Raw genomic sequence first — 13,568 nt, 5'->3', positions numbered from 1 at the left:
TCTAAAAACAAAAAAATCCACACAGAAGTTCGTGAAAGCCAGGCGTGATAGTGCAATCCTGCAATCCCAGCACTCAGGAAAGCTGCGGCAAGATGAATGTAAGTTCAAGCCCAGCCTAAAATATTTAGGAAGACCCCACCGAAAAGATCGAACATCACATGGACTAGGACTATAGCTCGGTACAAAGGCCTTGTGTTCAATACATATACACGCACACATGCACACAGACACACATGCACATGCGCGCGCACACACACACATACACACATACACATACTCCTCAAACAATCCCCCCAAAAAACCTACTGTACAAGGATGCCAGTGATTGTTTTAAGGGGCTAGTCTTCACACTCAGGTAACTTACTACAGTCACCTAATATTGACACAAAAACTCAATTTTGAGAGCCGCACAATTACCTAAATGATAAGTAAGATGAGATGATCTTAAGACAGTTGTGTTTTTATTACATAACATTTGAATATTTCTCATGGAACTTGGTCATCATTTGCTTTTCCCTTTTGACAGAAGGTCAAATATCTATAGAAATTTCTAGGAATTATTTATGAAAAAAATATTCCCCTAACCTCTCCAAAAAGGCATCATTGCCTACATATCCCAACTAGGTTCCTGAGGAAAACAATAGGTTTTGTTTATTTTACAGTGCCATACATACAATTCCTATTGAGATATAAAAAAAGGAAGACTTCTAAACCATGAGTCCCCTTCTGTTTACAAAGTTTTATAAAAATACATTAAATCATGTTTGTTCTTTGACTCAACATTCCAGTTTATCAGAAAAGCAAAACAGCAGTACACAAAGCTGTGCAAACCCCCATTAATCTTGCAGCAATATAATATCAACATCGTCGTGGACACCTTGCAAAAGTAGCTCTCCTGGGTATGTGACAATCTTCCTTCGTTTTGCCGCTTTGAGCGTTCCTACCAATGCTTCAAAGAGGTTGGCACACTTGTCATCTCGAAAAAGGACCCCAAACTTCACGCTGAACTTCCCATCAGCATCTAGTTTGAGAAAACACCATGTTAGCAAGCACAGAATCTGCTGCTTCACTCCATGTACAGTATACTTGCAAAAGTATATTTAATAAATACCCACCTATCAGCTAATAAATATGAAAATTTAACACTTTGCCAAAAATTCAAGGTAGCCTCTTCTTATATCCAAGTGATGAAATAAATATAATGTGTTTTAGGCTTCCTAACATTAGCATTATCTAGACAAAGACGAAAAGGAACAAAGAAACACTTAGAAAAGGTGGATACGCTATGATGCTATTCTGTACATAAATTTCTCTGTTTTGATTTTTTGTTTGTTCTTGTTTCTGTTCGGTGAAACAGGGTCCACTCTGCAGTCCAAGCTCACCTTAAACTTGCTATGTAGCCCTAGCTGAACTTATAATGTTCCTACTCCAAGCCCCCAAGTGCTGGAATTACAAGCATGCACTACCACGCTTGACTCAATTTTTTAAAAATTGTACTAAGCCAACAAAGACAACAAATGAGAAACCCAGAATCAAGAGCAGTGTTTCTTTTCAGTGTGCTCTGAAGCCCCAGAGTGGCAGTAGGAGACTTAAAAGCACATATTTCTCAAGGTCACTGAATCTAAATTATAGTAAGATCCAGGAACCTGCAATCAACAGGAATCCTAGGTCATCGTATTTGGAGGCCAGTTTTTAACACAGACATTGAAAATAGACAAAAAATTGACAAAAGGCAGTTAAACATGGGAATACCATTACTTGTTGACATAAGCTCAACTGCTGCGTCCCTGAGGCATATTCTTTAAGTTCTCTGGACTTCAGTTATTCATGCACCAAATTCAAGAGAAATTACCTTAGGGTTGTTGCAGGGAAAACAAATTTGTATATTAAAGGAAAGCTGTTTATAGAATATTCAGCATAAGAAAATTCTCAGTTTAAATTATTAAAAGCATCAAAGGCAGGAACCCAGGTCCTGTCTTGGGGCTGTCCTGCTCCCTCATCTCTCAGTCCCCACAAGCGCAGGAGATCTCACCCTCCCGGGTCTTCTGCAGTGCTCAACTCGCCTCGCCACTGGGCACTCATTCCCAGGCTAGGGCACTGATGGTTCCCCACCAAGAAAAAGTAAGCTGGTCACTCACTCCTTCCAGCCTCCCTTTCCTCAGTTTTGCCCTCTAATATATCACGCACATGTGTGCAGGATAAAAAGTGTAGAAGAAATTGTGTGAGATACACATCTGACTGAGCCTCTTTTATTTTCAATGGCTTCCTATCACCTACAAAATACTGTGGAGCGCATGACTTCACAGCAGAGATGCCGTCGTGCGTCCACTCACTGCTGTCTGGTCTTCTGCCAAGAGCAACATCCGCTCTACAATCTAGTCATGACAAACTGCTTACTCTCACCCACGGTGCCCCAGGAGACGCTGCTTTCATCATTTGGCCCATACTGAACTATCTGCCAAGCATCCCAGACCCCTTTCCCTAGTGAGATCATTTTTCTTCAAAAACTGGACTCAAATGTCACCTTCGCAGGGACATCCTCCATGATTTCATCAGTTATCATCTCTTCTTATAAAATTGAATATAAGGCAATGAGATATCTCAGCAAACTAAGCCCCTGCTTAGGCAAGTACAGGGACCAGGGTTCGATCCCCAGCACTACATGTCGTGCCAGCCCTGCCCCCAGCTGCACTGAGCCAGCCACCAATACTGGGTGTGGTGGCACAGGCCTGTAATTTCAGCACTGGGGAGGTTGAAAACAGGAGGATCATTATGAGTCCAAGCTGTGTAGTGAGACTCTGTACCAAATACATTTTAAAAAATAAATACATAAAAAAGAATACATATCAATCAAAGAGTATCTACAATAACAATAGGTTACACTTAGGGAGGACTCACTGGGTTTTAGAACTGTTTGACCCATTTTGCCATCATTAAAATTCACTTAATCCTCATTTCATAGAGAAGGCCCCATTGATTCCAAGAAGCACAATTATTTTATACTGCAATTAAAATGCCCATTGAGCAACACCACCCCATCTATTCAGATACATCCTTGTTAGAGCTAGCCATATAGCTCAGCAGACTAAAGCACCTGCTTGGGCACAGTGCAGTGCCAGGGTTTAATCCCTGGTGCGCTGTGCCAGCCCCGCTCCAGGGGCACGCTGAACCAGTGATTGAGACTGGGCACGGTGGCGCACACATATAATCCCAGCACTTAGGAGGCTGAAAACAGGACAATTACTGAGTCTGATCTACATAGCAGGACCCTATAGACCCTGTACTACATACATTAAAAAAAAAAAAAAGATATATCCTTGTTTCAGAGATTTCAGGATATAAAAATGTTCCTTTTTAAATTGACAAAGTTTTATCTATTTAGATAGGGGGGCATGATGCTTTGGAGTATGTATACACTGTCCAATTGTTAAAATGAGCTAATTAACACATAAATACCTACCATTTTGGGAGTGACAGTTCTAAAAATTACACTCAGTGACTGTCAACTGATCTGCCAGGACAGAGTATTATTACTGTTATACAAATAAGGAAATCAACAGTGTGCCCAAGAATACAGAGGAAGTATGTACAGAAGGCATGATGCAGTCCTGAAGAGTCTGACTCCAGAGTCTATGTTCTTCTTCCTAATGTTTTCAGTTTATCTTCCAGTGAACTAAAGAACTCAAGGGCTGAGATGAATTTTATCTATTTCTGTATCTCTTGTATCACAACACAAGAAATACTTGTTGGATGAAAGCATTTAAAACTCCAAATAATCATTCTCCATCTAATCTTTTCTCTCTGAATGAAAAATGGCACTTAAAAAAATTGACTTTAAAAGAAATAGGTAAGACTTCATCAATTTCCAGCTTGCGCTCAGGCATGATATGCAGATTAGTCAAAATTGCTCCAGACAGGACTTAAATAATTAAGCGTAACATGTCAAAAGGTGACATGTCTCCATACGTGATTTCCAGCTCAATAAGTCATCTTTCATCATGAACAAAAGGTATCTTGGTAAAGCTGCAAAATTGCACACAGAAACCCAAAAGACCTTGAGTCGCTAGAGTAATCCTAAGCAAAACAGCAAGGTCTCAAGTTATACTACCGAGCCACAGTAACAAAAACTGTATGGTACTGACACACAACAGACACACAAACAATGGAACAGAATAGTGCACACAGAAACAAACCCACATAAGCACATCTACCTGACTCTGGACAAAGGAGCCAAGAACATATATTGAGGAGAAGACATATATTGCCTCTAAAGCAAATTCTCCCAAGCAAACTGGATATTCATATGTAGAAAAATGAAAATAGATCTCTCTCTGTCATCATGTACAAAAATCTATCCAAAATAGATGAAGGACCTAGATGGAAGACTTCTGACAATTGCCTGTGTTTTCATCTACGTTCACCAACTATGTGTCAAGACTCTTGAGGAAAATGAACACACCCATGCCACTTGTACTCACACAGGGTTTGGCATATGTAGGTGTTAAACAAATATTGATCACTTGATTGCTACAGTCACAATCTATATGACTTTTTCTGTACATTTCATTAATGTATTTAGATTTGATGTAGAAATAATGTCACTAGAAAAGACCAAAAGAGAGGTGAAGGCTGGGAACGTGGCTTAATAGTAGAGTACTTGTTTAGTGTATTTGAGGCTTCTGGTCTGATGTCCAGCACTATCAAAAGGAAGAAGGAGAGAAGGGGAGAGGGAGAGAGGAAAGGACAAAAAGGGAGAGAGGGGGAGAAAGAGAGAGAAAAAAAAAGGAGGAAAGGGAAAGGGAGAGGGAAAAACATACTCCAAAGAGTCCTAATTTCTAGGAGCTGTGAATATGTTGCCTCCCATGGCAAAAAGAACCTTTCAGATGAGATTAATGTAAGGCCTATGAAATGGAGAGATTGTCCTGGATTATCTGGGTCAGCATAATGTAATCACCACAGGGTGCCTAAAAATGAAGCAGAGAAAAAAGAGGAGGTCAAAGTCATTTACTATGAAGACTCTACCTGTTGTTCCTGGCTTTGATGATTTAAAAGGGGCCATAAGCCAAGGAATGCAGGCTGTCTCGAGCTAAAAAAAAGTAAGGAACTGTATTCTCCCCTTGAACCTCCAGAAAGAGGTATGGCCTGCTAAGGCCTGGTTCTTAGTCCAGGAAGACTCTCCTAGACTCCTGATCCTCACAGTCTATGAAATGTGGTAAGAGGAGTAGGGATATAGCTCAGTGGTAGAGTGTTTGTCTAGAAGGCTTGAAGGATTTGAGCCCTAGAATCTTTTTTGTTTGGTTGGTTTTTTTGTTTTGTTTTTTTAGGGAAGGGTCTACAGGGTGTTCAGGGTCTCACTACTAGATCGGACTTGTAACGATCTGCCTGTTTACAGCCTCCCAAGGGCTGGGATTACAGGTGAGTACCATCACGCCCAGTCTCAATCTCCACCTCAGCACACCCTGGGGGTGGGGCCAGCACGGCAGGGATCAAAGCCCCGACCCATGCGCCTGTGAGCAGGCACTTCAATCCACTGAGCTATGTGGCCAGTCCTTAGAATCATGAATATATGAAGGGAGGGAGGGAGGGAACGTGTTAAGTATTAAATATACTGTTTTATGTCACTAAGCCTGTGGCAATCTATTACAGCAGGAATAGAAGACTAATATAGGGGGACCTTACAAATTAATGATTTATTGAACTTTTCAGGATGTGCCACTATTTTGAAAGATTTATGACTGATAAGCAAACAGCTGTAAGCAATATCAAGCTAGAATGACAATAACTTCTATGAGATACTTATTTTTCACTTACATGATACAATTTTAAAGCTCTGAATTCCATTATCTAAGCTATTGCTGTGTCTATTGCTATTATTTTCAAAATGTTCCCCAAATCCTTGCTTATATTGTCTAAGATGTGCCAGATACCTAACACTAAAATCATAATTGTCACTACAGTATAAGAAAAAGAGACTAATATTATCAATTTTGTATGTCACTATCTTCACAGGAGCTGCATCATTGTTGAAGAAAAAAATGACATAAAAATATCTAAAAAGATGTGCATTTTAGATGTATGTTCAAAATTATACAAAAGCCAAGAATTCAGATAAAATGAAGACAACTTAAAGTGTAATTTCAATCTAAGACCCTAGTCCCTTGAAAGTTTGCAAAATGGTGCCAGGATAAAGCAGAAAACATGAATTTTAATAGGATGAGAAATAAAAATTCTAACATGATTAAATGATCAGATTTTAATGCAACCAGATGAAAAAAGTTCTACAATTTTCTTTCCATTGGAAAGATAATGAAACATCTCAATGATTCATTGCCTCCGAAACCAGATGTCCCCACACAGTCCTGTGTCTCCAGACATCCAGATGGCTGTCCACAGAGTTGCCACTGTGTCCTAAAGCCACAAGTCTCCCCACGATGCTGGTTCTGGCTATGAGGTGAACTCAGAAGAAATCCTCCATCTAGGCCAGGTGCCGTGGTGTGTGCCTGTCGTCTCAGTTACCCAGGATGCTGAGGCAGGAGGATGCAGGAGGAAACCAGCCAGACTCTATCTCAAAACCAAATTTAAAAGGCAGGGGGAGGTCAGGGCTAGAGCACTCGCCTAGCATGGTTAGGCCATGGGTTCAGCCTCCACATTAGACAGAAAGAAAGAGCCAGGCGTGTGGCACATGCTTACAATCCCAGCACTCACTTTTTGAACCCAAGCGATGAATTTCCTCCACTAAGAGGTTAACTTCATGATCCACATTCATTATCACCTGAAAGACAAAAAGGAAATCTCCATGACTGCTACGTCTATATTTCATCTAGCACATACAAATCTAAAGGTTGTTTCTTTTTTCTTCATATAGCATTTGTCTACTACCAATTTCACGTTCCTCTTCCTGCAAACACCTTTGTGATGCGGAAGGCACTACAGTGCCCCCTATTCCATCTCTGCCACCCTAACCTTGCTCCATACATCTACTTGGGAGAAGGCAGCACTTATCTCTGACCCCTAATGATCTACAAGGGTCATCTTCACAGGGTCCTTGTAGGTGCCAAAAATCACAAAAGGTGTGTGGCACAGGATCCACACTTGAGGCAGAGGAAGACCTAGAAGCAACAACAGTGTGACAGATACTCTTGGAGGGGGGATCCAAGGCACTGTGGGAGCCACAGACAGCTTAGTGCAGGTGACATGGGAGGAGTGGGCCACAAATGGAAATGGAAACGGGTTTGTGTCTAGTTGTCCCCCCAAAGCCTCATGCAGTAATGGGACAGGGACTTCTAGAGTTTGTAATTAACTCATGATCCCCTGGGATTATGGGTGATCCAAGGCAGGGATTATGGGTCTTAGTACTGTTGGGGTTATGGGTGTGAGTACTACCCTGAGCCTGGGATGGATAGCCTGAATGTAATATATAAGAGAGACAGAGAGACAGACTCTCTCTGTTGCCATTGTTCTTGATACTCCTCCATTTGTTCTCTTGCTGTTTGCCACCACCATGGAAGGTTGCCATCTGCCATGTGCTGCTCTGCCTTCGGACCAGCCAAGTATGGACTGAAACCTCCAGTAACTGTGAGCTAAATAAACCTTTCCTTCCTTCATTTTCAGTGTTGGGTATCTGTCCCAGCAACGAGAGAAGAGTAACTGAGACACTGGTGTTCCATGCATGGAAAGTGCATATTCAAAATTATGGTAGCTAAAGAGAAAAAACCTAACACCCGTGAGGCAGTTCTGAATGAGGACCTCAAAATAAAGTGACATACTCCCTGCCCTTTACAAGCCTGCAGCCCAGTAGTGGAGGAGGGTAGATTCAAGAGCAATTTTATTACCCTCACATTACACAGTGATCATTTCAGTCACAGTGAAGAACAGCAGTGAAGGGCAGGAAGGAGCTCAGGATACGAGAGAAGCTAAGGTTTACCTTGCTTACTAGATCTGCCACCAGCTGGGTTCCATGTACAGACGAAGCATCCACTCTACCCCTCAGACTCTAGACTGCAGCTAAAAAAGGACATCTTTGCATTCCTCAAATCCCCTCTCACTTTCAATCTTCACCCATGTTTCTTCGGCCCAGACTGGCTATTCCTCATTCTCAAAGGTAACTCATACATCTAGAACCTCCTCCAGGAAGCCTCCTTGAAGCCTCGCACTCAAAGAGCTCCCCACTATAGCTCCCTCAATGCTGTGAGCACCTCCTCAATGTACCCTGTTGGGATAACCCATGCTAAAAAGTAAGCTCCCCTCTGCAGGGAGCTCCATGCAATGACACTTGGCACCAAGAGCAGATGTTAAGCAAATCCTGGTTCACAGGCTGGCAAGCAAACGGATGTGAAGATGGAGTTACACGTGCAGGGGCATCAGAAGAGTGCGTGCAACTGGACAGAACGTGTATCAGTGCAACCTGTTTCTCTTTCTCTTTAAGACACAATCTTGCTAACCTGTTTGCAGTCCTCCTGTACCAGCCTCCAGTGTACCTGGGATTGTAGACATGTACCATCACACCAGGCAGTCTGTTTTCAAATCATAAATTTTCTAAATTAAATAAAGGACTGAAAAAGCAGAGCCATAAATATGGTTTCCTTTAAGGTAATAATGTGGAAGAAACAACTTTGCCCAGATGGATTATAACCAATTCCTGGTAGCTTTTAAAAACAAGAGTGACATCTATGACTGTTACACCACCTGTTTCAATGATACTGATTGGGACACCAGACTTTCCCTCCACTAATAGTTAAAAGTGCTGCTACCATCTGCTAAGTTATCTGTGTTATAGTATAGTTTAAAGAATCTATATTGCGGTAAAATGTGAAATCTTCAATTAAATACATCTACATAAAACACCAAAAATCATAGTGTTCAAGTACTAGGGATTTTATGCTAATAAAATCAAACCTATAACATATGTAATTCAAGATGTAGTTTCCAAAAGAGATATTAAAACCTAAAATATATCCAGAGAACACAACCCCTCCGATGAAGGCCTGAACACACGCCTTGAGAATACGTAATGGTAGCGAACTGTCTGTTCACACTGTTCTGGTGTTTTTGCCCGCCCAGCACCCACTGTCTGCTCTGGCAGGACCCATCCAATTTTCACTTGGATAGAGCAATGTCCTTCCTTATTCTAAACCCATACACACTGGGTAGGCCCTCCCATTAGCTGCAGTCGTAGGTCAGGGCCAGAATGACTGGCTTGAGGCATTAGGTAGAGGATCCCACCTAGAAGAAACAAATTGAGCCCCAATATTTTGCTAGAACTTCTTGTAAAAACAACACTCTTCTTCCACTGGCTTCTAAGATGTAAGCTTACAGCTCTGATGTAAATGGCCAGGATGTGCGCAAAGCCCGCCAGGAGTAAAGCAAACAATGAAAACCTGGCATTCTAATGATGACTGAGTCTGTACAGAGACACAGGACATTCCAGCTAGATGAACCAATGATATCTTTATTGAGGTTTTTTTTTTCTTGGTGTAGATTTATTTACATTTCTATTACTTGTGTGCTAAAGGCTCTTGAGCCATAAATTTAGCTTAGAGATTTGTTGCTATTTTTTTAAAAAACTAGGGTTCTTTTTAGATACTTACGTGAATAGTCTTAGTTGTGATACACTATTGGGCAGGATGGATAGATGTGATATGAAAGCAGATCTGGAGCGGCACATGACAGCCCAGGCCTCTTGTCCCAGCCCTTTGGCTGAGGCATAAGGACTGTAAGCACACAGCTACCTCAAGCAATTTAGTGAGAACCTATCTTTAAAAAAGATATGAGGGGCAGAGAGATAGCACAACACCTCCTGGCAAGCATAAGGACCTAGGTTCTATCTCAGGTACTACATGTTGTGCTGGCCCTATGCCAAGCCAGCCACTGAAACTGGGTGTGGTGGTGGCACCCCTGTAATCCCAGTCCTGGTCAAACTGAGACAGGAGGATCAATATGAGTCCGAGCTGTGTAGTGAGACCCTGTACCAAATATATAAATAAATTAACTTTAATTTAAAAAAAAAAAAAGGTATAAGGGTACAGCATTGAAGATGTAGCCCAGCAGTCTCTAAGTTCAATCTTCAGTACAAAAAAAAAAAAAAAAAAAAAAAAAAAAAAAAAAAAGAAAGAAAGAAAAGATAGGATGTGAGAATAAAGAAATTTCCTAAAAACCAAAACTGCTTAACAATGACTATAGTGTGACCTGCAGAAGCTCTAATGCAGATTGAGTTAAGGACTGGAGTGATAATGAAGAAATTAGCCTGTACTGGACAGGAGGGAAAAATTAAGGACCTCTCTAATTCTCAGATTTTGATTTCCCCACCCAGAAAATTACCCTTTTACCATTCCCCAGCTCCTTCTACCCACCCCCAGCCACACACTGGAGACCCCAGTCCAAGAGCAAATCAGTATACAGACCTCCTTTATATAACGATGCATATGTTGATCCAGTTTTAGGAAGGGGAGACCACCAGTACTTCTTTCATAATTGATTCTTTATCTAGGTTCGGGGGGCCTGCCCCTTAGCTCAGTTCAACAAAGCAGCCAGGCTCAGGATGCTGTGGTTAGATCCCTACAACTCAAGCCAGCCAAATCTGCCCTGAAGGCATTCGGAGAAAAAAAAATCCTTTATCTAGGTTGTTTTGTGTAGTTCTAACCACCTTGCAAAGGACTTATTATATATCCTGTTTTATGGATAATGAATTGGACTCAGTAAGGTTAACGCCCCAAATTAAATGCTGTTTCTAACTGGTCATGCTAGCTCTTCCTCTCCTCTCTTGCACTTAGTATAATAGAGTGCTTGTATGCAATAGCCCATGCTGAGTACAAAGCGAGAAAGGCTCCCTACCCAGTGACCCCCAAGTAGGAAAATAACGGGCTCAGATAATACCTCTAGCATGCATAATTTGACATGTTTATTCATTTATTTCATTGTGGCTGGGGGCACAAAGAAAAAAAATGTTCATTGTTACACGATCCTAGGAAGGCCCACAGCATTCCGCAGACTTGAGGGAGCAAAGATGAACAATGAGAGGCGCGGAGCACAGCGAGCCTGAAGGGCTAAAGCGCTGTCAGTGACAGAGAAGCTGGCCAAGAAGAAAGGAAGAGCTGCTAAAAGGAAGGTGACAGCAGATGGTAGTCGGGCCTCATGTCACAGAATTTATTAGGTTTTGTGCGTGGGACTCACAAAGAAAGCAGAACGCAGGAGGGCTACAGCATATGCCAAAGGTCCCCATCAATATGCACTTAGGACCGTAAGGGCACTCTTATTATCGTTATTTTTTTAAAGTTTGGAGGCAAAGCACTAAGATCTTCTACCCACCCAAGTGGGAATCAAAAGCCAACTTTACATCCGGGGCAGGAAACCCTCCCAGACCCCCGCCCCCCCCCCGCCCCTCCGCGCAAGCACGAACAGCTGGCACAGGTCAAAAGATGACTGGGTTCCTTCCTCCCTCTTCAGGGCACGCACATTCCATATTTGGTAATCGCTCTTGCAAGTTTGGGCTCCTGCCAAGTGAGGGTCCCCAAGCCTCTTCCCTACAGGCCCATCACACGATTGATCGTCACTGGTGCCACTACAAAGTTGAGGAGCGTTCGGCTCACCCTGTTCTGGGGCAGCACCGCGCGCTCGCGAGCCGTGATACATCCCGGAAGCCTTTGTCTCGGGGGACTCCGCGGCAGTGCACCCGCCCGCGCGCCCCACGACCCGGAGCCCCCAGGGAGCCGGCGCCGGGAGAGCAGGGCGAGAGGCGACTTTGTCCAGGTTCGGGGGCCGCCCGCGTCGGCTCACTAACCCCCACCTGCGCGCGGGGAGCCGCTCCCACCTCTAGCCCTGCGGCCACCAAATTTATCCGGCACAGCCGCTCTCTTGCCCCCACCCCTTACCCTCACCAGTTCTGCAGATCTGGACCTCGAGAGAGCCGCAAATGCAAAACCCACACGCAGCACAGCAGTGAAAATCGATTGTTGCCCCAATGATCGCTTCCCCAGCCGCCCCCGGCCGGCAGAACATCACGTGGGCTGAGTGCGGAAGTCTGCGGAGAAGTGGGGCGTGGGAGGAGCAGGGTCACCCGGGCCCTCCAGGGCGTCCCAAGCCCGGCCAACTGGTCCCCTCCCCGCGCCTGGCCTCCGGTTCCCGGGTGCCCACCTGCAGGCACCGAGGTCCCGCTGCTCGACCTCTGCGGGCACTCCTGTCCCTTCCCTCCTTCCTGCCTTGCCACCCGGGGGACTTTACCTCTTGGCCTAGTTTTCCAGTCCAGTGGAGAACTGGTGCCGCGTTGGTTCAGCCCCGGGCGTCAGCTGCGCGCTGGGGAGGCAAGGGCTGAAGAAGGAAGTGGCCGAGGCAAAGATAAAGGCTGCCGCGGAGGAGGAGGAGGAAGGGGGGGAGGAGCAAAGTCGGGAGAAAGTAAGAGTTTCAGCGCTTGGGAAAGGGCCGCCCACTCTCCTGGGAGCCGCCTGCCAGCTAGGGGTTCCGGGGAGGAGACGCCGGCAGGGGGCAGGCTGCAGGCAGGTGCCCAACGCCGGGTTTCTAGGAATGCGGACTCGGAGCCTCGGTAACCGACTGCCCCTTCGGAGCCCTCATCCGCAGCGCCCTGAAGCAGATCCTGGTCAGCGACTTCCTGCTCGGATCTCGCTCATCGAAAGAGGAGAAAGGTGCCCCCAGCGTGCTAAGTCGTAAGGGCTCCTGGGAAGACCGTGACTCGAGTGGCAGGGTCTGATTTGTAAAACAAAATGCATTCTTGAAAGCCCGCTGGCTCTACTGCATAGACAAAGCTAGGTCTTAGATCCTGGGTCAGTGCAGGTTTTATGCCTTCATTATTGCCTGTATCGGAGCCATCTCCCCAGCCCCTGTATCTAAGTTTATTCATACTCCTTTTTTAAAAAGTCGTGCAGGGAGGGGGTGTCCTTTCTGCACTGAGTTGGTTCTTTGTTGTTGTTGTTTGCCGGTACTGGGGATCAAACTTGGGACCTTGTGCTTGCCAGGCAGGTGCTTATGCCACTGAGCTATATCCCCTGCCCACTGCACCAGAGTTTTGAGGAAAAGAGCGGACCCAACAGTTGGTAGAGCATAGATTGCACAAATAATTACCCCACACCCACAGTTTCTAGGGACTGGATTAAGAGTGACTACACTGCCTGGCTGCATGCCATACATAAACTGACTGGTTTTTTTTTCCATAATTTTATTGAGAGACATATAGCAATGAGACAGTTTTAAATCAAATTGGTACAATAGTTTCGATAATTAACACATTGCATACTCTCTTCGTAGTGGTTATTTGCTGTACAAGATGCAGACATGATATCCTATTTACAAACACTATTAGAACAAATCCCTCTATTCATTAAGAGAATGTAACTATAAATCTATCCTAACCATTTTGAATACACAGATACAAAATGGACCTACAATCTGAGGTACAGGGTCTCAGGATAAATCCTGTGGGGATTTGACTGACCTTATCAGATCCAAAAGCTACAACTCCTGTTACATAGGTCTTGCTTTATCTTGGTCTTAACCATCCAGCAGAAAAGTATAAAAACGAAGTATAAGAAGTAAAGCCATGGTGTGATGTTGAGCTGTAG

General features: G+C 44.0%; 1 protein-coding gene and 1 pseudogene across 4 annotated transcripts in view; one reads left to right on the top strand and one right to left on the bottom strand.

The window, feature by feature from the left end:
• Positions 1-524: 524 nt before the first annotated feature.
• The window catches only part of Abracl (ABRA C-terminal like), a 61,596-nt gene continuing 48,552 nt past the window's right edge, over positions 525-13,568 (bottom strand). For 2 of the 4 annotated variants that reach the window (XM_023712265.1, XM_023712264.1), the window contains 2 exons: positions 6,706-6,772; positions 525-1,021 (listed from right to left, as the gene is read on the bottom strand). In XM_023712265.1, the coding sequence (XP_023568033.1) occupies positions 837-1,021; positions 6,706-6,766 (246 nt within the window). In that variant the 5' untranslated portion in view covers positions 6,767-6,772 and the 3' untranslated portion in view covers positions 525-836. The other 2 variants (XM_004628538.2, XM_023712266.1) reach the window with 2 other exon arrangements.
• Positions 12,517-13,568, top strand: part of LOC101589629 — a 22,800-nt pseudogene continuing 21,748 nt past the window's right edge.

The sequence above is a fragment of the Octodon degus genome, unplaced genomic scaffold (assembly GCF_000260255.1).
Source record: "Octodon degus isolate 3935 unplaced genomic scaffold, OctDeg1.0 scaffold00024, whole genome shotgun sequence".
Lineage (NCBI taxonomy): Eukaryota > Metazoa > Chordata > Mammalia > Rodentia > Octodontidae > Octodon > Octodon degus.
Note: the sequence above shows the minus strand (reverse complement) of the source record. Positions and strands in the feature narration are given on the sequence as shown.